Source organism: Ips typographus, linkage group LG1 (assembly GCF_016097725.1).
Source record: "Ips typographus isolate SLU linkage group LG1, UJ_Ityp_2.0, whole genome shotgun sequence".
NCBI lineage: Eukaryota > Metazoa > Arthropoda > Insecta > Coleoptera > Curculionidae > Ips > Ips typographus.
In genome coordinates, this window is record NC_138422.1 from 4,229,502 (window position 1) to 4,255,683 (window position 26,182).

Genomic DNA, 26,182 nt, shown 5'->3' on the forward strand with positions numbered 1-26,182 from the left:
AAGACTGGTTTATGGCCATGTAATGCAAAACCAGAAACATAGCCTATTTCAGCTTATTATGCAGGGCAAGTTTAACGACAATAGAGGTCCTGGAAGACGAGGAATATTGTGGCTGCGAAATAAAATCAGATGGGCCATAGTAATCGCCAACGTCCACTGAGGATAAAGCACAAGAAGAAGAAGACGGTTTATGGCCAAAGAGCTGAAGAACATCAGTCTCTGTTCAACTTCATAAAAAAGGTGACACCAGTGACTGTGATAACTACAGATTACTTGCCTTGATATCTCATACCATTAAAGTTTTCCTGTATATTCTTTGATATTCGATGATACGGCTTTGATATACTGTTTCCCAGAAAGAACTTCTAAAGTCCTAAAGTGACTTGAAGATTTTCGTGCTGTTTACGGCCTAAAGATATGTAAATTATAATAAAACCAACCTACTGATCATTGATAGAGAGATAGTTGTCAACAGTTTCGTCTATCTTAGAGCACTAATATAAAATACCGGGGGACCTGATGCCGAAATAACACGCCTTATTCAGTTCTCATCATCAATAAATAAAAATCATCAGCAATAAATAACACGGTTAAATAAAGTATGGAGGGATCGGAATACCACCGATCACCAAATTGCTGGGTGGATGTTTCCAAAAACTTTTTAGATGTCATTTTCCTACAATAAGCGACTCACATCTCATCTAGTCGAGATAAGTGTCAAGATGCAGTCAAGAGAACCATCCACAACATTGAACCTCGTTAATATGGGTCATAACAAATCTCCTATGATATGTTGTGTAAAAATGTTATCATTATGTGTTTGACCTAATTAGACTGTCATATTATTCCATGAGATTTTAAAAGGACGTTTAATCACTGTGGATTTACCACTGTTTTTGTGAATTAATTGAATGGAAGAAAATTAAAAAATTAAGATTCTTTGGGCTCACTTTTACTATAATCTTTTTTTCGGGTAAGTAAAGTGCACTTTTCTGCACCGGGTACTGTAAAGTTACATTTCCGCACTAAGTGCGGTAAAGTACACATTTTTAATGATTTTTAGTGCAAAAAGTTCTACTTTTTGGGAAGCAACTTTCAGGAAAACATCAGGAAACTTGAAGGACGAAAATATGATAGTTAATAACCTGGTTACATCTGTTAAAAGGTAGCCACATCTCTTAGATTCTCAGATTTCGGTGACAACTTTATTTTGTAAAACTAGGTACCACGTGAGTTTATGTACTTTATTTTAACTTTTAAGATCTAGAACACACATCTACATCATTTACACATGCAGTTTAGAAAATATCACTTGTATTTCAGTATAGTAAATTTGATTTTAGAAAGCGTGTATAGCACTAGTTATTCAGAAAAGGTCTGTTGGATATAAGAATAGTTATTTTAATTTCAGAATTTTATTAAGTTTCTTTGTGGTTATTAGTCCAGTTTTTTAATTTCGTAAAAATCGCCCATCCGGAGTATTAATTTATATAAAATATATAAAGACTATAAAGAGCGAATTGATATGAATTATACCTTTTCTTAAGTCGTATGTCTATTATTATTTTGATGACAGGAATGTGCACTAGTTCTATGTCCCATTACTTATGGTCCACCTGGTATAATAAATCACTTTTCTGATAATAATATAAGTGTATATTTATCTAATTTTATTTAGTGTTCTTCATGTAAAGTATTAAGCAAAGATGTCCAGTTTCTGAATTAACGTTAGGAAGAAACTCGTCACAAGAATGCAGTTAAAAGGAAGGCCAAAACAATTTAATAACTAATCAAATCGAAAACGCGTAGGCATTTAACGAGATCCATCGCAACATACCGGGTCGTACCGTTTCGAGTACGATTTTTTCAATCACGTAGCCGATCCGAGTAATGAAAAGTGGCGCGTGGATCGTGCCACGCCGCATCGCCTATGATTCAATCCTGTAACTTTGACCCAATTATACTGATCGAGAAGCAAAATCGTGACCATCATGCCGAGCCGCGCTTTTTTCGGCAACAACGGATTGCGTGATGCTGGCCAAATGATGGTCATAATGATGACGGTACGGTGTTACCGTTGCGGCTAACTACCATGCAAGGTAATGAAGTTAACTACAATTTGGTTTTTGTACGTTTGTTCTAGTGGTGAGTTAATTAAATAACGGGTAATAGCCCGTGAAAAATTTTACCAGTATAATATACGGAACTTTTTGTCGATGTCAGCTTCAACAAAAAAAGTTTTAGCCTATATAAGAATTACTAGTTTGCTATCAAGGACATTCAGAAAATACGGTTTGTTTCATACACATCATTAGCGTTATAGCTTCGTGAATTTACATATTATTCCACACAAAGTTGTTTCTTAGGGCTGAAATAGTAAGATTGCCCGAGCGGCCCTAATTTTCCTCTGAAGGTTTGGTCGAGGATGTAGTCTCTCTTTTGGCCCATAGTACATTCAGCGTTTGACGCACAAATGACGTTTAGATGATGAGAGTTTGAGCAAATAAAAAAAGAAAAATTCTACTCCTACAGAGATATTGGTTTATTCCTTAACAGTTTAGAGAACGGATAAGTAAGCAATTGCCAACGGTTGAACGAATACAGATTTCAAGACTTTCCGCCACTGTGCGATATGAAATAGACCTGTTTTGGAATTAAAGCCGTCCATTATTATAGCAAAGTGCGTCTTTTCAGATTTTCTTGCTGTGGTTATATCCTCATAAAGTTGATATATTTGCTGTTCTTCTGCTATACATGTGGTGGCATACACTTGGATTATGAATTTGACGATTATATAGATGACCCTATCGGAAATTGATTTCATCTTGATTACTTGATTTTTAATCCTTTTATTGATGAGAAGTGCTACTCCTCCAATGTGGTGGTTTATCTCACTATTATTTTGATAGATCCTATGGCCCGACCTAAGAACTGTGCATTTTTCTTCTGGCAGTCGTGTCTCGCACAGGCCAATTATATCCCAAATGATATAACCTAGCTCTTCTTCCAGCTTTTCCATGCGGTCTTCAGTTCTTAGTGTTCTGATATTGTAAGTGTCAATTGACAGATTTATGGTCTTTAAAGGTGGTTTACGTGCTAGCGAATTTTTGACTTCCCCTGATTCCATGAGGCTGACGTTATCAAAGGTGTGAAAAATTTGATATTAAAACAACCGCCTGGCTGGTATGTTTTACATAGAAAAACTTGTGAAAGGTTCAGTCTACACATTTCTCGTAAAATACCTGCGGGTTTCAAAAAGGTCAGGTCCAGACCATCTCGTCAGTCGTAGCTAGGGTTATATCAGAGGATAAGTAACAACAAGGAGAGAAAAGAGACTGAAAAATTAAATAACCATAACTTCATAGATCTGAAGAAATATGTAGCAGCTGAGCAATTATGGAACACCCTGTATTTGAGATTGGCATCCCTCATTGCAAAGCATCGAACACAGTTGATAAATCGAATAAACCATTTCACAACGTTCCCTAAAAAATGTTTTTTTTTGTAGAACGCTGTTTAACATTATTTCAAAATCAACAATAACTCGTTAGTAGATCAAATTTAATTTGAATTTAAAGTTTTCTAGTATTATATGGTTGACTTGGCCATTCATCTAGGAATCAATTAACGAGCATTAACAATGAGAAAAAAAAAACGTAAAAGCCGAAAGTGTTTCTAAGTGCGTTTGTGTTGTAATAATAATTAAACACCAAAAAAAAATAAATACACTTTTTGTGCAACAAAATGCATGGTTTAACTGGAATTATTAACGCATTTTCTATAACATTTACGATAATTTTATTCAAAGATAACCTGCCAGACCAGTAAAAAACATAATTTGACTTTCTTCCTGGTGCAAAACACTCTATTGATGTTAGGGTTTTTGTCGCAATTTCTATCAAATTTATTATACAAAAAAGAAAGCTTTTAAGTGAATTTTGGATAATTGAACTTGAACTTAAGTTTTTAAACAAATGCAGAAGAAAGCAAACAGCTAATAATTTACTGAATGTGTAAATCTACCGGGAATTCATTAATTAGGCTCAAATAGGCTGATGAAAGTGGTTTTTAAATCAAGACGGGATATTTGCGCAAAAATTGAAGGATATTCAAACATAATCGTTTATTAAAACCACGGTCTTACTTTAATAGACCGTGTGAATGCGTCGTAGTTGTCCTACGACAGTTTTTCCCTAGTTTTGGTCGTTTTTGTCGTTCCTATAATTATTAATCTGTCCTCTCTAATCAGTTTAATAGCGCAAGTCCCTCATCATACCATAAAATCCAAATGCGATTCGGCATACCCTATAAAATAAGCTGAGCTCGTGCCGCCTGGCCCAGTGAAAGTCCGTTCGATCACTTTTTTAGCGATTTATGCTTATGAATGGACTTTTACGATCTTTACTGCCCATTAGGCTGTTCGACGATCTAATCGAAGTCCTTAATGGCCGGCAAAACGGCCGATTATATAAGAAGCGAGAAATGTTGTACATGGACGGACGGTTTCCGGTACAACCGCTGATACAGTTCTAGCACCTTAAAACGGAAAGTTTAACATGGGACTATTCTAAATTTGGGCCTAAGGCTTGTTCGAGGTGGTTGCGAAAGATTTGCAACTAAATATCAATTTAATTTTATTGCATGGAGTTGGCAGTCCAAATAAGTTGTGCTCGGCACCATAGTCCATAATGACCACAGTCCATAATGTAATAGAGGAACCTTAAGAAAAAATGTAAGTAAAGTTAAAAATGCTTGAGAATGTGTTGGGGGGGTAAATCAGCTTATCATATTCCAATATGTATTAGCAAAGCAAAATTGTAAACTAAAAAAGTATTAAATTCACGACAATTTAATGGGAACTATTCACAATAAATATTTTATCCAACACCTCATCATTATTACAGCATAACTAAGGCCATTTTAATTGAATTAGATAGCTCACAACTCACTAGTGACCCTTTTCTAGTGCGGGAAAGTACACCACTTTCAAGAATTTCTTTTTTTTTGTTTTTCTAGCTCCTGAAGATGGGTATTTTTTTCTGGGGTTGAGCAGACCTTAACCCTTGAAGGTTGAAATACAGATATTGTGATGGAGACGACTGTGTGTTATTCCTTCCTTTTGATATAAATAGAAGAAATCTCCCCTAGGTTTTTGTCACCACGATTTTTAACACCCTGTGTTCTATATGCTTTGCAAGTATATTTAATAAGGACGTTTCTTGAAAGCAAAGCACAATGTTAGTTTTGAATGCAAAGCATTCATCATTAAAGCTAGATAGTAGTATATACACAGAACAAAAACCATAAATTACTTCTTTCTTAGTTTGCATGTTGGTCAGTTTCATATCTTTCTTTCATCACTTTAAAGACGATCTTCCGAGCATACATTTTATTATTTCATTAAAATTGCCTGCGATTACATCTTGATTTAATCAGACCGCCCACGTCTAAATAGAATTATTTACCTAAATAAGCTGCTTCACCGTCGTTACGTTGAATATAACTAGCTGAATAATATATTTCAACATATTATGTAACACAAGAAAGTAATCATAATTTTGATTGACATATTTATGAACTTTTACATTCGGGTGTAGAAGCAGATCTGTAACACTTTAGTTTATTAACAATCTATTTTTCACATCAGTGAATTTAATTGGATATGTAATTTCACTCCCATCGTTTTTGGCACATGGCTTCGGACCACCCTGCACAAATTTAGTTATAATATTTTTACTGGGTATTTTATACGGTTGTTCTAATAAGGATTCATGAAAAAATCTGGTTAGTAACGTATACCGGATGAGGTATAAAATTTTAGTAGAGAGACGGGTATACCACCCAGAGTGAATCTCTTGCAGTACTTAACTCTTATTAGTCCATTTATTTTCTTGCCCTAGATTTGTACAGGATGTCGCATCGTTCTTGGTTGATTTGGTTCGTTCTTTTAATCGATAATTGAAAAAAGAAAAACCATATTTTTATTGCCACTTTTTCCTTTTTGTGTAACCAAGTTTTGTTTCAAATGCGATACTGCTTCTATATGCTTTTCTATTTTTATTTTAAATTCCATGATGTAGGTAGAACTCTTGAAAGTTTTCGGTGGACACCTGGACACTTTTCCAGGCTCTTCCGTAACAACATTGCAACATAAAATTAGCTCATTATACGTCGCACCGCAGTTGGATGGTTTGTTAACTTACCTCCTTATCCCACAATTGCCTAATCAATTTGGGACGCTATCAACCATTCTTAGGTTAGTCAGCAGCTTTAGGTAATTTTCTAATAGATGGTGTGAAAAGTGAATCTTTTTCCATTCTTTCCAGTGTTCCACAAATCACTTTGAGAACACATATTTCTAAAAAAGTGTTTATGAATACATTCTGCTAGTTTTTGCAACGATTTGATTAATTAAGAAGTGAAGAGAAAGAAATTTAATTTAGAACTCATTCTCAGACATGTTTTTAGGGTTTAAGTTTAAACACCTACATTAGTAATTTCAGCATCTTCGTGTTTCTCGTCCACAGCCATAAATGGAGTATCATCAGCAAAGGTTGCTATGGTGTCATTTTCCTATTTAGGTACTTCAAGTGTACAGCAGGTACCTAACTGATCCCTCTTTTAATTTCCTTTACGTCCGAGTAGGTATCTTCTTGTTTGATTCTAAATGCTCTATCAGAAATGTGTGAGTTCAGCAATTTTGCAAAAAATGGTTTCGACAAGAACATTTGGAACATTTGCAACAACTGATGGGGGGATTGGGAGATAGGCATAGATGTTGGATGTGAAACTATAATTTACTTAGTTTCTAACACTTTTAACTATTTACCATCCAAAATTAGAAAAAATCATGTATAAAACACGTTTCGAAAATGTCTAATTGTGTAACTCATTCAAATTTCAGGAACTCGCTTTGCTCGTCCTTACACAAAATCGCACTTTTCGAAACTGGTTTATAAATAGCTATTTAAACTTCTAGTGAATAAAAAATTCTTTAAATCGTTGCCAAGTGTTGTGAAGTTGTTGTTGTTGTTGTGAATAATTGACTAAATAGGACGAAATTTAATAAACTTTAATATAGTTTTAAAGGCAAATTTTTTTCACTTTGTTTAGTTCTAGCTGAAATCCAAAAAATAGAATATAGTTTGTTTCCTTGAGCTTGCAGGTATTGTTTTAATTCAATTAATTAATATTCGTTATTTTGGCTCAAATGTGCGGATTTTGTTTTGTTTGTATGGCCTGTTCTATCGGTTTTGTATATTTTGTTTCTCGAAAATTTAAACATTTATGTAAGGTTTTTGTTCAAAGCCGTTTTGCTTTGAGTATAGTCTTTTTTGGATGTCCTGATTATTATTCATCAGTAATATTATTCATTAGAAATGTAAAACATCAATCACTGTATTGTTTTGGCTCGAATTACACTAGATGTGTTGTGTTTAATGCATATTCAGTTCCGCCGATGTTAAATGTGTAATATGTTTGTCGACTGATCTGTGCGTGCACAGGGATTACAACTTAGACTTTTGCGAGATATCTAAGAAAATATACTCCAATTTTTAATCCACAAAATACACAACTTTGACTTTATTTAATTGACCCTGTTCAAGTTCAAGTCTCCAAACCCGATATTAATTTACGCCTAATTAACACAACCTTATTGCCACAAATACGAGCAATATCCGTATGAAAAAAATCCTTAAGGTCTATTCACAACCTTCGCCTAAACAAACCGTATCACCTTGGAGCGAGAAAATTTAATGCCACACCCAATACTCATCCATTATAAATAAATATTTTATGTATGATTGCGTTACTCTTGTAACTGGTAAAAGAAAAATTGAGTCATCCTTATAAGATGTAAAAATAAGGCCAGTTATTAACGTCAGGTTACCATAACGGGTGATCTGCATTTCAAGGATCGAAATCTAATTAAAGTCGTGCAGTCGTCAGTGCATATGGCTAAGAAGACCAGCACCCAAAGACTATTTCTTCCTTATTGGTTTTTTTATGTATACCAAAAACATGTTCATTAGCTAAAGAACCAAATTTTAATTTAAAATGTCCTTAGTTTTTTTATACAATTTTTGAACCTTTATCTTAAATTAAATGTATAGCAAACGCGAACAAGTAGGCTATGTATATTATGTGTGGGCAATATGCAAAGTAAATAGTACTTTAATAAAGATAACTCAATTAGGATGAGTCTCCTACCTCCATTAGAAAGTAATGATGCCGCCTACTGATTTCTTGAAAATGCGCTTTGAATAATAAGGATGAGACACAGAATAATTAGCTTGACATGCTACAGTAAGGCGATTCCACTACCTACTTTATATTGTTTTTGTCTTTAGGATTACCTTCTCCCGTATAGGTTAATTGAACTTCTTACATAAATTCTTATCGCTTGATCCTTTGTAAGTCGACTAGCGTACTCAAAAGAGTTTTATTAAGTGTAAAAAGTGTTCCGAAAACGTGTCTGTTTTATTCAGTATGAGTACCTTTAACATGAGAGCTCGCGTGCCCATTCATTTAAATTTGTATTGTTACATATGGATGACGATAGAATGCATTATGCATGTGTGTATTCAAAATTTAAATTGAATTAAAGGTAAGATGGATGTTGCACGTTCTGAACTTAAATTAGGCGGTAGCTCCCGCCTATTTTCTAATTTAATTTTCATTTGGAACAAACGAGTGACTTGAAAGATGACAGACTTAGGCAATTGAATCGCAGTTATTCCTTGATGGAGTGAAGAGGCAGCTCATCTTAATAAATTTACATGCAAATCGGTTGTGATTTTAAAGCAAATATTTTCTAAGGAGCGTTTTGTTGTTTATTTTACATAATGTCTTCAGGTGGTTTAGACATGATTTTAAGTATTTTTTTCATTAATTTATTCATTCATCTTGAAAAACAAATCGCTTTCAATACAACGTTCTCACAAAGACAGTCGATAGCGATCTGTAACAATTATTTCTATTAAAAAATAGAATAGTTTATCGTATGTAATATTAAAATAGAGAAAGTTTTTTTTAACAAAATATTTCAATTGTTATACCAGGTGTCTGAGAGCACCCTTGGCATAGACGCCTAACATGAGAAAAAGGATTTGATTTTTTTCACAGTTTCGGCTATCATGTAATTTCTTCAATTCCATCGGTTTGACCATTTAGATTCAAAACGGGTCTAAATGGCCAAACCCGACCATTAACACGGAATCTCATGGTATTGTCCCTAACGTCGTATATTGTCTATCATGGACCGCTTGCGAACTCCAGATTCTGCCAAACCTCCACATGGACCCTCTCCAAACTGACAATAGCTGCAATAACACAATAGCTGACAATGGAAACATGGAGCTTCCTTTTTTTCCCAAACAGAATTTTTATCGGCAAACAAAATTCTTCTCAAGAGCATTGCAATTACTTCAATGTGGTCTTAAGTACTAAAAATTGTGCTTTAGCGGTTGTTGTCTGGTTTGACATTTCACACACCTCTGGGCATTTGTTGAAAGAGGCCATACTGGAAAAAAACGCTGCGACCTCTAAAATTGGTTTGACAATTTTCTTAAACGGCGCTTTGTCCCATTACTTTGCTCCACATATCCCTGGCCTCGTGATTCAAATCTTTAATACTCGCTTGAACTTGATTCAGAATTATTTTCAACTCCTACTAACTAACTTGTTAACTGACTCGCTTTCGTTTCTGCTAACTTATGGTTTTGACTTGCTTTCAGTGCTTCTAATGGGTTTTGTTCTTGTCCTACTTGGTTTTCTTGAATTTCTTCAGACTGGTGGTTTAGGATTGCTTACAGTTCTTCTTGGTTTTGCTTTAATTTCTTCGAACATGCCGTCTTGGCTTGCTTTTGCTTTTATTCAATTTGTGTGTCAGTTCACTTTTACTGCTTGTACTCTCTCATTTTTATTTCTATTAATTTGTGGTTTTTTCTAACTTAGGGTCTCGACTTACATTCATTTTCTTCAACTTATTGTTTTGTCTTACTATTAACTCTTGTCCTTTGACTTCGTCGTCTTTGACTTACTTTTCTCTTTTCTCCTTTCACCAGTACTAGTGACTTCATTATTTTCATCCTCTTCATAAGTTGTTTTATTCTCTCGTTCATTTTTGCAGTTTGTGATCGGGTACTCACAGGTATTCATCAGTTCTTCTCCACTTTTCCGTTTTGTTGCCGGTCTCTCCTGGCCCTGAGGTTCTTCTCTCTTTCGGGGTCACCAAACCTGTTTCAGATGTAGTCTTCTTGATAAACCCGTAGTGCCTTAGTTGTTAGTTTTTTTTTACTATGTGCGAGCATTGCATTTTTTCACCCACACTTAAACAAAAAAAACGTTACCTTTTCTCAACCCCTTTCGGAAATCGATGAAGATATCTGGCAGAACTATTGGAGGTGTAGCTCAAGAGTCACCAACATCTCTAACAGGTTTAGTGGTACATCCAATAAACCAGTTAGAGAACCACTACTAGGACTCCACAATCATTACATGTAGATACTTGATTATTCAGAAAAAGGAGCCAGTCAGTAAAATCCTTTTTTCTGACTTTTTTGTCTGTAATTTGTAATTGCCTGATTGATGACCTCCAAGCTTTGAAACCTCTTCTCTTTTTCATAAGTTACATTCCAAAAACAGAACTACCGTTGTTTTCCATATTACAAAAAATTGGATAATTTGTTTGTACAATTCAGTTACTTATATTTAAACTAAACGTTTGGTATTGGTACAATATATCAATCTAGATCCATCTCTAATAGAAATAAATTAACGTCAAGTCTGTTACGGCTTTACCAACTGCCTTTTTCTCTTGTTCCCGCTTATTTTATCAATACAATCACCTATTGTAGCAATAAATAAACTACCGCTTTTATCATTGAGACACTTAAAAATTAACCACGCAGCCAAACGATAACCAAATTAGCAAAGCACGTGCGTCGATCTTTGTCGTAACAATTGTTTCATCATCTAATGCATTAAAATGGAGATTGCACGTGTTTCGAGCGGCTGATAATCACGAGCCAGATCCAATCCTAGATAATAGTTTTCATGTATTAGATTCTATTGTTCTACTGGTACTTTCAGGTGCTCTACAACGCACACTTAGAAATTGCGCTCTGTTGTTTAATTCATAAGTAATACTGAACCCTGAATTGTAACCTTTTCGCTAATAGACGAATAGCGTCCGCAAAACCAGTAAATTTCTATCTAACAGGAACTGAAGCTATATATAGTCGAACCAGGTATATGCCAGTTTAGCGGCAATTTTTCTTCCTGTGCAAATGCAGATACAGATCAAAGAGCACGAGTGGCCTATGGTCAATTTAAATTACTGTAAAAGCCGCATATTCTCAGGAGACTAGCCTATTCATCATTGCAAATATCGATTCAATATTGCGAGAGCTAAGCTTTTGATGCATGGTTTCCAGGATGTAGACATGTTTTTTTCAACAATTTTGCAATTTACCTACCGGGATGTAAAAGTATTGCATCGATCGCATTGGTTTCAATTTATATATACTTATAAAGAAAAACGACAAGCATTAATAATGTTACATCTAGATCACATTCCGTTACTAGAAGTAGACTAATTTGTGCCCAAATTAGATTCTCTCAAACGCCCACTAACAGAATCTAAATGCAATGGTCTGTCAAACTTATTTGAGCTGGAATGCATAAATTAATACTAATTATAACAGAATACATCTACGGTCTTTTGTCTTTTGAAGAATGCTTTTATGTGGGAGCACCTAGTTATAATGGCAGCAATAATCTAAAGCGGCATCGTCGATTAAATGGGAAACGGTCAAACGAACGTGAAATTTTCATTTATGTCGCAGCGTTTTCCTTAAAAGTGAGAGTATTTAATAGATGAATTGCGACAGGTTTGCTCTGCTTTTGCCAAGGTAATAAATTATTAATCATACTTTGTTGCTAACAAGGCGATATAAATAAATGTATTGGAATTCGTGTTACAGTCTAACCAACTTGCTTAATGATGTCCAGTTTAGTTGTGTAGTTTTTGCCTTTATTGGTTAACTAAGCTAAGCAAAGATTAATTTGATAGTTAAGAGTACGCAATCCAAATTTAATTTTAATTTTGTTTGATAAATCAGCATAAACTACATCGTAAAGTTCGAATTACAACTAAATAGTCTCCAGATGGAATGATTTCTCGACAATTTGGAGCCGGTTTGGTATTCAGAGAATCATGGTTTGTTTATTTCTTTTATTTTCAACCAGGTATGTAATAACGTTATTTCTTATGTGTAAACCAGGTGGAAAGATGAAAATTACCTGCTTTTACTTTCCACCCGGGTGGAAAGTACTCTCTTTCCTCCCGGGTAAATATCACTTTCCACCCGGGTGAATGTCAATATGCGTTTTGTCATATCTGGGCTTACTTTTTATAGTTAAAAGACTGTGCCGACACCTCTGCAACATCTCCATGTTAAAAGCACTTGAAGAACCGTTTTAGCTCAAAATATTTAAGACGGAATAGCTTAATAATAACGTTGTCAAGATTGTAAACAAATCACCAATCGTTTATTATGGTTGAAGTCATAACTACTCGTACACCTATACTACCTTATTGTTAGAGACTATGAGCAATCAATATTTCAACTGAATGATTTATTAAAAGTTCGATGATTGTTCGATAATTGTTCTTTTTGTAAATAAAAAAATCCCTTGCTGTATAAATAACTATTATTCAACACAGATCATTTAAGGGAAAAACGATTCAGATAAAAAGTGTCACTTCTTCTGCTATCAACCCGTAATTTAGTTGGATGTCTGGCTCTAAATAGACTATGTGAAGCCATATTTTCAAAACTCAGAGGGAGCTTCATTTAGTTGTATTAACGACAAATTACCTTTAAGATTGTAAGAAGTACAGCAAATTGTTATAAATAACGGGAAGTAGTAGTTCATGTTCTTGCAGTGAAGGTACAAATTTATGTCTTCAATCTAATGTCAATCAATCTATGATGATTTTTTAAAAATAACAACAAAAAACATGATTAATGCTTTTATAAATTTTTAATAAAATTATTACAAAAATAAAAAAATATATTACAATCATTATTGACGACTCCGTCGCATGCTTATATTGAAAATCTTGTGTTACTCCTTCCAATTAAGAGCTTCCAAACTCCATTTTTGAGTTTCCTTTCCATTGCAGTCTTTGATGACCAAATCATTTTCCGAAGAATGTATGTCTAAACATTTTTTGTTAGATGCATGGCGTAATTCTTTACTCTGTAAAATATCATAAATTATACCAGCAATACTAAACATCAACTATTTACCTTTTTGTCATATACCCATTTCTGACGTGAGTACAAACTGCATGCCATTATTCTAACCTTCATGGGTCCTAATCCCTCTTTCTCAGGAGCATCCAAGCAAATGGAATCATCAGTCATTATAAAACCTTCTTTGGTCATTACATACATTTCATCCGGTATTTCATCAAGACATCTAGTTATATCTCAAATTAGTAATAATTCTTCTGAGATATACCAATTAGTATTTTTTCTTACATGTCAATTTTGGCAAGCCCCATTGGTTGATTGGCAAACCCCTGCCTTTCAGGTTTCAGCAAACATAAATCTGTTCCCAGGTTTTTTATTCTTCCAAAGAATCTATCATTTGTTGGAAAAAAGTGTTGTGGCCAAACGTTGTCCAGGTACCAGTCAAAACTTCTACATTGAAGTCGTTTGCGGAGCTCAATTCTGGATGTGACGTTTTGCTCACTTCTCATTAAACGAGCGGGCTCATTAAATTTAAAAAATAAATTAGCGTACTGATCCAGCCATACCAAGGCCACTCTAGCTAAATTTGCAAATAATGTTTTGTTTATACCTAAAAAAATTTTGTCTTCATAGTGAAACTTTGAATGGTTAGTTGAGAATACCTCCAGGAAAAGAGTATGGAGATGATTTTCGAAAAATATGTCCCACATGTGAACATGGTGCTATTTCTATTCTACCTCCACATTGCCACACCCTGAATGACATCTCCAAGTTTTCGCCACCCCAAATATTCATACCTTCATCGTAAGATCCGATTTCGAAAAAATACTTCTTTTCGATGGCAAAAAGTCCTCCGGCCATGGCAGGAGAAGGAAAAGGTGTTGTAGCATCTAGCTTCCTTTGCGACATTTCTTTACCACCTAAAGTAAACCACCTAAAAATTCAATTTTTACTCCAAAATCAAAACAAATTTACAAAACAAAGCACTCACCTGAACTGAAGATTCCAATTGAAGGCGCCCCAATGTAACTCAAAACTTTTAATATAAGCAAACGAATTGTCATGGATGATATCTATTACTGGACAAACCACAGTTTTCCTATTATTTTTTATCACAGACAAAAGCGCTTCCAGCCATCCTACAGTGCATTCACAATGAGCATCCAGGAAAGTCAACACTTCACCAGAAGCAAATCTAGCGCCTTTCAGTCGTGCTTTGATTAAACCAATTCGAGATGTACTCCTAAGAAGGTGTGTTTTGACTGGTAGGGTAGATATGTAGTCTTCTAATGGTTTCTTCAAGAACTCTGTAAACAAAAAGACATTTTGGTATTGAAGTTACGAAATATATAGGGTGAGTCAGGGTTAGGTTGCGGTACCTCAATTTTGAACATAACGTTAATTTGTTAAATAGATGGACTTTGGACGAATAACTCTTTTTGTGTGTTAAAAAAGACATCTTGCTTTAACTACTTGAAGTATAGGGAATCCTATAGCACAAGTGAAAGCCGACGATGTTCCTAGTATAATGTGGAACAATGATGCAAGATTTCGGCTTAGATTTTCGTGCAAATTTTTAGGCGTATCTTTTAACGCAAAATACAACATAATTTTTGAGCTGATTTGCGTGATTTTCTTTTTCATTAAATAACTGAAGGTTAAGAGAATGTGCGAAAATTATTTTGGTCACCAAATAAGTTTTTCACGTAGGAAAAATAGTGACATGAAAATTATGCTATTATTTTCTTAAGATGCTTCTAAAATTTTTAAGTTAATTATCAATTAAAATTATATTGACTTTTGCACATTCTAGTAAGTGATTTCGTTTATATCCTTTTAAAATAGTATATTCTATATTAAGGGCGGAGCTTTCGGCTCGAAATATAGACGATATTTTTTCGACGACTGCTGTGGGGTGGAGTAGAAGGACAATTCACATCATTTTCGTAGCTCGAACTCATTGTCACCGATAAATCACTTTGACGGAATGGCTTTATTTCAAACAGGTATGTCAAGCGTTGTTAAGGAATCGTCGAAAAAGTAGGTGAGTAGATTGTTATAACCACTTTTTGCTTTGAAATGGAAGCATACATGAGGTACTTCCAAAGTCAGTCGTCGAAAAAATAACTTTCACAAGTTTTTTACTTTATTTTTAGAAACACGCTGTATATCATAATATTAAATTATGTAAGTGTAAAAATGAATAAGTAAAATATACACACCTCTTTCGCTTGCATCATCTACCAAGATAATCTCTTCTAGCAGCACTCTTGGTGAACGGTTTATGATGCTCCAAACTGTCCTCAGTAAAGTCGACCAAGCTTCATTGTGAAACACTATTATGACGCTACTTTTAGGATAAGATAAGTAGTCGCCATATTTTGAAGCGCATCTGTAGAATTTAAGGTAAAATGCGTATTTTCTTCGTACAGTGAAGCGAACTTACCTTTTTCGCCGGTAATCAGGCAAACTCCTATTTAAAGGAATTTTGTCACTGGCCAGTAAGTTAAATCTATTAATCTGAAAAAGCTGTTGCATCTCCAGTAAATCTTTAGCATCAATAACCACCGGGCTTCCATTTCTCCCTGCATTTGGTTGTGGATTGAAGTTATTAGAATTTAACATGTGATAAGTTGCATTTGGTACTTTTTTGCCCACGTTTCCTACATAATGTCCTATAACTACTTTGATACCACTTTTATCGACATATTCTTCTTGGTTGTTTTCTCTGTAATATTTGTTTTTAATTAATGTATTTTAACAAATATAAATCTTACCTGAAAATATGTTTGGGATGTATTTTGTCAATTTTAGACGTTGTTGTCCATAAAAGCAGCACTATGGCCGCCAATACTATAAGGAAAACAGGCCATATTCTTTTGCATTTTCTTAGCGGGCCCGCCAGCATTTTACTGCAACAAACAAACGACATATTGACCGGGATATTATGTGTATGGTGTATTTGTGCACGACATTTTGCGGTTTGTTTCCTGCTGATGATATTGCTTAACCTCTGATCTTATTAAACCACTGAGTGAAATGAAAATGTGATGGTAAATAAACAAATTCTGACCTAATAAATGATATGTAAAATCGATAAATATATGTGTGTGGTTCAGGCAGTTAGTTGCATTTCTTATCAAAACACCATTAACTTTATAAAAAAAGTTATTTTGGTTTGAATGTACAGTTTGAACGACCAGAAACTTTTCAACTGGGCCTGGTAGGTACTCGGTGCAATTAGTTAAGAGTACGGTTAACAGATGGCACCACCACCATATAACTAAACACCTGATGATAAGCTTTTCAATTCTAGTACTATCACCCCCGCTAGTGACAAGTATAATAATCACAAATGACAATATGTATAAAATAAATAAAAAAATTACTTGCCTTTTCACAGGAACTCTTTCATTTTACGGGACAGTATCGATTAAACACTGTAAGAACGTTGACCTTTCATTGGTTCGAGTACTTCGCTAGATGATGATATTCTCAAAGAACCCAACTAGCATGAATGAAATGAAACGGTTTGCCGTCAAGGTCTTTGGTACCGCTTAGTTAACTCTCTGCGTCTACTCGTTGAAATTAATTTTGACATGGTCTTGGGTCTTGTTGATGCTAAATAAGTCTTAGGGGGTTGATCTACCAATTGGCGGTTTGATAATCTGCTTAACGGGATTTTTTGCTTGAGTACGCTAAAAAATTAGTTAGCAGTAAGTTAATAATATTTTTATTTAGCACTAGGCTATACAATGAAACATCAAAGAAATATACAATCAAAATACATGCATTCTTACTAAGTTTTTATAATCATTTAAATCAGTACAGTCTTTTATTTCTGTTGGCAGCTTATTAAATTATGTAATCCTCTATATAAAACCGATTTAAGCACCTTCTCAGTGTTGCATTTTCCAACCAAGATATAATCATAACAGTGTCTAGTGTTATATCTATGTACGTCTTTAAAACATTTTATTCTATTACAGATATAAGAAGGTAACATTCTGTTCTTAATTTTATAGATAAAAACATAAACATAATATTTTTTGATTTACCGTTAACATTTGCAGTACATTTGTCATTGTGGCGATTGGAGTGTATCTATTGCATTTTAGTATTGTTCGCATAGTTCTGTTCTACACAATTTGTATTTGTTCGATCTTAAATGCTGGTAAACCATACAGAATTGTAGAGCAATACTGAATTTATAATAGCAGCACTGGGGTAATTATTATTATTTCTCTCCATTTGTACTGACAAAAATGATACAATTTAAGAAAAAACGTTTGAAACAGTGTTAAGTTTGACAGATACCTGTCAAAGCATGTTATAGTTACAGAAACAAAAACTAATCATTAAGCACAAGTAGGTTTTCGTATCCAGATAAAAATGGATTACGACTTTATGTTCACTTTAAGGAAAAACTGTTAATAAGTCAAAAACGGTTGAAGGTATAAGAAAAGTATACATGGATTTGTTCTAAATTTAATGTTCTTTTAATACAAACCATAAAACACCCATGGGTTCATTTAAACAGCATGAAAACAGCAACAGCAGTGCAACAGTCAGACTGGAGGACAAAACCTCCCCGACCTTAAGGCATAAAGTATAGGTGGTAGAAGAATAGCCTTCGTTATGACGATGATACCACACTTATAACAAAGAACGAACAAGAAATGGCTGAACTTATTGAAATAGTGGAAGAAGTAAGTATGGACTATGGGTTAAATATATCAATATAAACAGAGCGTCTACCATAAACGATTTAGAAATGGTGGAAGAAATTAATTATCTGGGTGTTAGCATAAGCAGAGACGGAAATTCATCTATCGAAATCAAACGGAGAATCGCTCTTGCCAAAACTACCATGAGAAAGCTGCATAAAATCTGGAACGACAAACAAATAACAAAAATCGTGAGGTTTTATTTTTTGTTGTTGAAAGTGCTGATGTTCTTAGATTTTGGAATGCCATTTGTACGTTCTAACATAGAGTTGAGTACAGATGTCACCAGATGTGGCACTACAGTCAGTTATCATGTTATTATCAAGTCTAGCATCCAGTTGACTATACTGGAATGAGGCTGAGATAGCTTCTCTGATAAGCCGTATTACTGCGAAACCGATCAGAGATTGAAATTGATGAACGAAAAACAGAACCTCACCATTTTAACCAATCATATCGATGCTTACCGAAAGATGCAACATCAATGGTGCTGTTCCTAGATTTTGGGACGCTATTTATACGTTATAACTCATAGAGTTGAGTATAGATATCATCACCACTACTATCAAACAAATAACAAGTAAAACAAAACGCAAACTTGTTGAAACTATTGCTTCGCCAATAGCAATGGGGCAGAAACCTGGACCTTAAAGGCCACAGACATTAAATGTAACCTTCACAACTTTGAAATGTGGGTCTGGAGAAGGCTTTTAAAAATCCCTTGGACGGCTCACAAAACTAACGTGTCAATATTAGAAGAACGTCAAATGGATGTAAGACTGTTAACCATCGTAAAACAACGAAACCTCAAGTTTGACATGTGAACAGGAGAAAGGATGACAATTTGGAATACAGGGAAAAATCGAAGGCACGATTCCTAGGAAGCGATCGCCGAAGCGATGGATGGACCAAGTAAAGCACTTCATAGGTAATTCACTGCAGGACATGAGGTGCATTACAGGCAGAGATAAATGGAGATAAATCACAACCACCATAACATGAATGATAGACCTTCAAGATCACGACACTTTAACCAATAAAGTAAACGACTACAGAGAGAGAGATCTTATGCAGAAAACCAAAGAAATCTAGTTTTTAAATAATTGATACCGGACATATGTTTGTATAAAGTTTTATTTTTAAAATGACCGCATCCTTTATCTGTCTGTCTTAGTTTGACGCTGCGCTGAAAAATCACTGTATTGTCGATGTATGTGATTTCTATTGTATAATTAACTATACATATTCCAATATACCATGTATACATGCAAGAGGGACTAATAAAAAGGACAATGTAAAATCAAAAGTTTTATTTTATATTAAATTATTAAAAGTTCTAAATAAATGAAGACGCTAGGACTAGCCATAACATGTTTTTAATACAAGGAGGTTCTTTTGTCTGTACAATAATCATTTAAAGTAAATATACAAAATGTGGATAATAAAAACATAGAACGTAGGTGTATATAGACGGGATTGAGGAGGACTAGGAAAATAAAAATAGGGGAGCTACGTTACATATACGTGTATGTGATATGAATACATTATTCGTCTTGATATAATATAGCATGTATTTTTTTATTAATCCTATAACATAGTATTCAGAGGAGTTACCTATTATAAAAATGGCAGTACAAGTTTTGGTCTTTTATTTTAAGGTGATCTAAGAAAACATCGTTAACACGTATAAATTCAGAACATCGAAGATATAAGCGACATTATTAAAACTTTGATTTGCACCTAGTAACATCGATAATGTTCTAAAATGTGTATAAAAGATTGCCTAAAGTTGATTATAACAATATATTATGTTACACGAATTTGGCTAATGTGCGAAATCAAGTCATCCCTTATTAAAGGCTTTTGGGCTTCTGGTAATTCCAATGAGCATTTTTTTCTGCAATATCGGGGCCTAAGTTAAACACCTTCCTTGTGAAAATAAAGAATGGCTTGGTTTTGGTTTAATTTGGTATTAATAATTTTGAATCTATTTAATTTACGATAATTTTGGTCTTACATTTGCTTATAATTATTGTCCTAACATGTACAATTACTTATACGAAAAAATATGCTAAACAGATTACATATCAATCGCTAATTACGAGAACTTTGTGGAAAATTCTACATCGACAAAGCTCACAGCTATCGAAAAAGGAAAGAAATTTCATTCCACAAACATGAAATCCCACTATTATTTGCTTTTAAATTATTATTTTTAATAACAAATATCACAAATACAAAATTTACGTTTTGATTATCCTACTACATAATATGTAACAAATAATCGACAAAAAATATATACAGAAAAGTTAAAATAAAAAGACAACAAAAGGCAAATCATTTTTAGTTTCACTAATTGTTATGTATATGGTTATACTACATACAAGCCCCTCATTTACTGAAAACATAATAAAAGGAGAAAAATAAATAAAATATCTGTACAAGGGTTATGTTTTCGGAAAGTGGAGGCTGTGTATCTTTGACTAAATGTGATGGAACACTTAATGGTAATCATCATCGTCAGGTATATTACTTAACATTCTTAACTTAGCAGATAATACGCAAAAAAAAGAAGAGTTGTGTATAATAATGTGACAAATGCGTGTGATGACTTCAAGAAAACGTTGCTAGAAAATTATGAGTATTGCAAAATGTACAGATTAACTGATAAGTTTTGTGTGTTTTACTTTTGCTTTCAAATGTTATACAGTCTTTCTGGTTTCAAATTTGTACGGTTCTGTTTAATATGATAAATGTACTAGTTGAAATTATTTATTTTTACTATAGTGCTGCAAGGACATTTAAATGGTGATGTGAGAGTTATTATAATGGCAAAATATTGAGAGAATGTTTTAAAGTTTGAGGTTATCACGCACCTTTCTGCACCACAATAAAATGGTTCGCTCTGAATTGAAAATTAAGAGACTGAAACCTAATCAGATAGTATGACAAACATTTATAATAAAAAGTCAAACTTTTACAGGATGTCTCTGATCAAATGATTGTGCAACGTTTAATTATTATCAATCCGTTGCTAAATGAGACAATTTAGGCTTACGTTGCTTTGTTTTGTCGCTACAACTAATAACTCTTTCAAAATTGTTTTAGCGACTTAATTAAGTATTCAAACTATATTACATCAACTAACAGGTTTTGACGTACACGCCATGTTTTTATAATTCGTGGAAATATTAAAAACTTTGTATTTTTGATACCTCGGACAAGTAACTTTCTATACGTGCCTCTTAACACGGTTAGTGTGAAATTAAAGAGACGACTGTCAAAATCTAATCCATAAAGCTGTAAAAAACACCTGAAAGTCAACAGAACTGATACAAGGTACATTTAGTGCATTTTAACCAATAAGTAAATCGGTCAATGAAAACTGGACATTTAAGAGGTCAAAATTGCTTTTCCAACAAAATGAAGTAATAAAAGTAAGTGGACCATTTTGAACTCAGCAATTAAGCGATGATTAGGAAGATTAACATTGTAAAACGTGACTTGATATGCAAAAAAAAAACAGACAGATAAGTCAAAATAACCAAATTAAAATTATGTTACAATTGATTGGTCGTGGGTGAAAAAGAGAAAGTCTCTAGAATCTAGATAACTGAAAACTAAAATAATTTATTTCAAATTTAAAGTGAAAGTAGCTCAAAGCCTTCTCCACGAAACTTTTATTAACCCCCAAAAGGTAAATAAAGGGGGGCTCAAATAGTTTCGGGTACAGAAATATCCATCTTCAGAGCTTATAGTATGGTAGAAGGGGCTGTTTTTACATGGGGGAGACAGCAAAACTCATATTTTTTTAATATAATGGGAAAATAACTTTTTATGGGGTGAAACAACTAAAAATTAAGGCTATGATGGTTAGTAGTGTAAAAAATAATAATTAACTAAAAAAAACTAAAACATTTTAAGGGTCGCCCTGACCTACCATGCTCTTCTACCTTACTATAAGCTCCGGAAGATGGGTATTTCTGTACCCGAAAGTAGTTGAGTAGTTAAAGATTATTTACCTTCTGGGAGTTAGTAAAAGTTTTGTGGAGAAGATAGTGACAAAATAAAAATCTTGTTTCTCAAAATGGTAACAAAAATACAAGCTTTTGCAAGGCACGCTCTATTTTTAATACTTCCACGCGTTTTTTTTTATCAAAATTGTTCTAAAACGTCAAACTTGTTTAAAGTTTTTTCTACAATACTGTACCTATTAGTTTGAGAACTTAGGTCCCTTGTAGTGGTAAAAGAAAGCAGCGTTGAACTCATCAGTTTGCCTAAATTGCTTTTTTTTTAGGTAAATGACAGATACCGTGACTTTTAACGACACTCTGTGTATGTTTGTTACTTAAACAAAATGCAATTTGTGCTTATTATGATATGGAAATCAACTTTCACATTAAAATCCTTAACAAGAAATCCAACATTACTCTACATTTAGCACCATTCCTAGCTATTCCGCTGTATCACACAATTCAGTCACAGTGCACTCAGATAGATATATTTTCAAGCGTTGAAACTTACATAGTTATCAGGTTAATTCCCAACTATTAATAATAGTTTGGACCTCTAAAAAAGAAACTTAAGTGGCAGTAGCCGTAGCTGGTTGAGTTCGGGTTTTGCTAGTTTATATTATCCAATTTATTGGCACATAGAATACTCCAAAAAAAAGGCACATGGTGCGTCCATTCTTTGCCTTCCTTATCTCAGAGGTGATGCAGAAATCAGTTAAGTTTGAATGAAAAATTAACTGGTTTCTAACCACTCCAGACTGTCGTAAACGGAGTCGTGAGCGTTGATTGAGAAAATGTAACTGGAATGATTGTACTTAAACCTATAAACACTTACAAAGAATAATAATTCTAAAAACTAAAGTTACGAAAAGTTACTTTTAAGCACAGCCTGTATACGTTTCCGGTTATTTTCTTGCAGTCACTGAAAACTGTCCAAAAAGATAACGCACTAAAACTATACTACGTAATAGAAAAGTGTTTCGTTTGCCATTCCATAAAATTCTTCGAAAAATATTTGAAAAAAATTATGGTGTGTAGAAAGTACCTGATTATCTTTGAATGCTGTGTGATGTGTGTGAGGATTCGTCGTATCGGAAAACTATTGTATCACAATTTAGAATAATATTCAACGCACTGGAAATGAATTCTATACGCTTCACCAATTTAAAAAATATCGACTAAAAGGCAGTACTAAATTGTGTGGTCTTCTGCTAAATACAAGGTGGTCCTAGATACATCACAACTCCCACAAGTCGATCCACCCACCATGCCAATTGTATAAAACGATTACGTATAAAATATATAGGACATCTTCTTTAAATCAGTAACACAATCTAGACCTTCAAGTCCCTAAAAGTCTGATTTGCTAACTACCTAATACAGAGTCAGTCTATGAATTTCAACATTAAGAATTAAAATGTTAACATTAGTGGGTTTTGGCATATCAAATCCAGTGCAATTACGGCTAAAATTTTGGTTAAGAGAAACGCTTATTTAGGCGTTTTAAAGTATCTTAAAACCACGTATCCGAGCAACCGAAACACGCACAAAAAACCGAGTAGTACCATTGTATTCGCCCATAATGGTAAATAAGCTCCTTGAGCTTCTAGTATTGACGTCACTGGGATAAACTCCGAGTCTTGACATATGGCAAACTTCGATTTTGTTGCACATCTGAAAATTAAATTTATTTATTAATAAAATACGTTTTCATAAACCTTTGCTTATGAAAATAGACAGACGATTAAGAGAATAGAATAGAAGTTAGTTCTTGGACCAATTTTGTAAAAAACAATGAGATTTGTAAAGTAAAGACGGCTGTGACGAAGATTTTTTGTTTCAAATTTAGAAGATCTAATCTTATTTATCAACTGCATATTTTACTCGCATGTGCATTTTTTTTTCTCATTTAAAATATAGCATATTATTTTTCATATTTCCCATACGATTTCTCTAGGAAGATGCACCAAAACTACTAACTAGTAACTAGTCGTTGATGAATTCTTAAACCCCAAAACATCATTATTGAATAATAATCCTTCAGACACACCGAAATTCTGGATAGGAAGGTTTAATTTTGCAAACAAATCTAAAATTTTCTACAAACAAATCTTGTTCTCAAACTGATTTGGGCCATCTGTATGGATGAAATAAGTATTTCTGAGTACTGATTTACAGGACTGTATGCAAATTATCGTGCAAAGGTTTCACCTATAGATAGGGTCTAATAATCCTTTAGTTAATAAAACACAAATAAAGGCAAAATATTTCGTTTAATAGAAAAAGGCAAAAATTTAGACAGTACCGAGATTTCACCAATTTATCCATTTCAAATCAGATATTTGACGCAGGGTTTCCTTTTATTTTCTTTTCACCCCGATAATAGTAAATTACTAGAAAAGGTCTGTCAAGAAATCACTGTTGTTATTTTATCACTGTACACATTTTATTAAAACATAATTAATGAGTTTTACTGCATACTACAACAAATTCGATATTTTTTTTATCGAGTTTAACTCTATCGTTGGCTATTTCGCTTTCTTACGCTAAGCAAACCTTTTTAAGAAGTACTGTCGTAGGCTATCGATGTTGAATTATCGTTAAGTTGTATTGAGACAAATGTCATTCATCCCCTCAATAAGTTATTGACACAAATATAGATATGTTTAGTGTAACGACACAAATCTTCTTGTTAACAGAGCAAAATATTGTTTTTTTCACACGTCAAAAAAAGGTTACTTTTTATATGTCAGTCCAGCCACTAAAAGTTGAATTTCTAAAGCGCCGGATGCTAGGCAACTTCAGCGGCAGCAAAAGTACATTTACTGCCGTTCGTACTTTTGATGCCTAATCGATTTAATGGGAACTGAAGTGTCAATAGCATTCTGAGCGATTTTCGCAATTTCCGGCGGTGTACATTGACCATCGTTGGCGTCAAAATCGGACATTGGCACAAGAATTAAATAGAAAAGCGGGAAACTTACGGATTGCAGAAAATTACCATATAAATGCGCAACAATTTACTTTCATAGGTAACTGGTTTTAATCAAATTTTCCATTATAACATAATAATGTTAATAAAATCTTTTTAAATGAGTTTTTTTATGTTTGGAGAAAAAATAGTATGTTGCATACGGCGTAGAAGCTATCTTTTGTACTTCAGCTGCTATTGCAAATTACAGCTCCAGTCAAAAAAGAGAAGCTTCTACGCCTAATATAACAATATACTATTGATTAACAAGTCCAAAGCAAAAAAAAATTAAATCACGAATATGTCACTTTTGATGTATGTTCAATTTTTTGTTAGAAGCACTATTAGCAATAGATATGTCCCCTTTGATGTCCTATAGGGAAATATTCTGTACGAGTATAAGAAATTACAGAAATTCAATACTTACAAGATTGGCAGGCCATCGCTGAACTCGACAATTTGCATATTTTGGTAAGCGTAATGCACCATTGAGGTATACCTCATCCACGTCAGCCACGGAGGAATATTTGTGGCTAGGTAACCACCGAACAGTTGTGTTGCTAATGTATACAGGGCGCTCATTGTTATGCTAACCTAAAGAAAAAAATAAATTAATAAATCTGGAATTTATTTTCAAATATAAAGTCTATTTACCTGCATATCCATACAACAAGCCCCAATAAAGAATCCCACACTCTGGGCTACGATGGTGTTTAATAATAGGAAACCTAACAGAGTAAGGAACACTAAAGGTGAATGGAATCCTGCAAAATTTGTAATTTAGTTTTATGTGTTTCGAGCAATGTCTTAAAACCCTAACCTAACATAGGGTAGGATATGCAATGATAAATAGCTGGAAGTGTTATAGTGAGTGGTAACTCTCCGACCATTTTGGCTAGGTAATAGGCTGACAATCTGTACGCCCCTGATCGTCTTTCCTTGTTTATCACTTCTCTTTCAGGGGGAACTAAAATCCAATACTGTCAGTAAAAATAAAACACAATTTGTATTTAATAAAGTACATACAAGAACTAAGGGCACCAAATAGTGCAAACAACATCCAATACGTAGTGGAAAAGAACATCCAACCTTGGATATCATGCAACGCTTCTTCTCTCCTATCTAACTGGAACCACAGCAATCCAGCTAGTATTCCTAAACCGATCGTTTGTACCTAAAAATTCACAATATAAAAAGCAACTGTAT

At 33.8% G+C, this 26,182-nt stretch overlaps 2 protein-coding genes across 4 annotated transcripts in view; both read right to left on the reverse strand.

The window, feature by feature from the left end:
- Positions 1–12,850: 12,850 nt before the first annotated feature.
- On the reverse strand, positions 12,851–17,525 carry LOC145740162 (polypeptide N-acetylgalactosaminyltransferase 3-like). Of its 3 annotated transcripts, XM_081995528.1 has the most exons (10): positions 17,324–17,525; positions 16,659–16,963; positions 16,043–16,177; positions 15,712–15,993; positions 15,488–15,657; positions 14,257–14,572; positions 13,928–14,199; positions 13,554–13,875; positions 13,320–13,491; positions 13,032–13,269 (listed from the first exon to the last, which is right to left on the reverse strand). In XM_081995528.1, exons 3-10 carry the CDS (start codon positions 16,171–16,173, stop codon positions 13,135–13,137), a joined length of 1,800 nt encoding a protein of 599 aa, XP_081851654.1. In that variant the 5' UTR covers positions 16,174–16,177; positions 16,659–16,963; positions 17,324–17,525; the 3' UTR covers positions 13,032–13,134. The 3 variants fall into 3 exon arrangements, with proteins under 3 accessions (XP_081851653.1, XP_081851654.1, XP_081851652.1); XM_081995527.1 differs by lacking the exons at positions 16,659–16,963; positions 17,324–17,525 and adding an exon at positions 12,851–12,993 and having other exon boundaries at positions 13,088–13,269; positions 16,043–16,421; XM_081995526.1 differs by lacking the exons at positions 16,659–16,963; positions 17,324–17,525 and having other exon boundaries at positions 16,043–16,421.
- Positions 17,526–19,287: 1,762 nt separating this feature from the next.
- E23 (ABC transporter G family member E23) overlaps positions 19,288–26,182 on the reverse strand; it is a 132,402-nt gene continuing 125,507 nt past the window's right edge. Inside the window, exons 9-13 of the mRNA XM_081995525.1 lie at positions 26,003–26,150; positions 25,797–25,943; positions 25,631–25,740; positions 25,404–25,570; positions 19,288–23,679 (exon numbers count right to left, since the gene is read on the reverse strand). Of these exons, the coding sequence (XP_081851651.1) occupies positions 23,496–23,679; positions 25,404–25,570; positions 25,631–25,740; positions 25,797–25,943; positions 26,003–26,150 (756 nt within the window). The 3' untranslated portion in view covers positions 19,288–23,495. The remainder of the gene's footprint in view (positions 23,680–25,403; positions 25,571–25,630; positions 25,741–25,796; positions 25,944–26,002; positions 26,151–26,182) is intronic.

Excerpts from the sequence above, each read along its gene's own strand:
- LOC145740162 (XM_081995527.1), bottom strand. The coding sequence starts at position 16,197 with ATGTCGTTTGTTTGTTGCAGTAAAATGCTGGCGGGCCCGCTAAGAAAA. Across the intron at positions 15,658-15,711 it reads CCTGATTACCGGCGAAAAAG|ATGCGCTTCAAAATATGGCG; the intron begins GTAAGTTCGCTT and ends TAAATTCTACAG. Across the intron at positions 13,270-13,319 it reads AATGGGTATATGACAAAAAG|AGTAAAGAATTACGCCATGC; the intron begins GTAAATAGTTGA and ends GATATTTTACAG.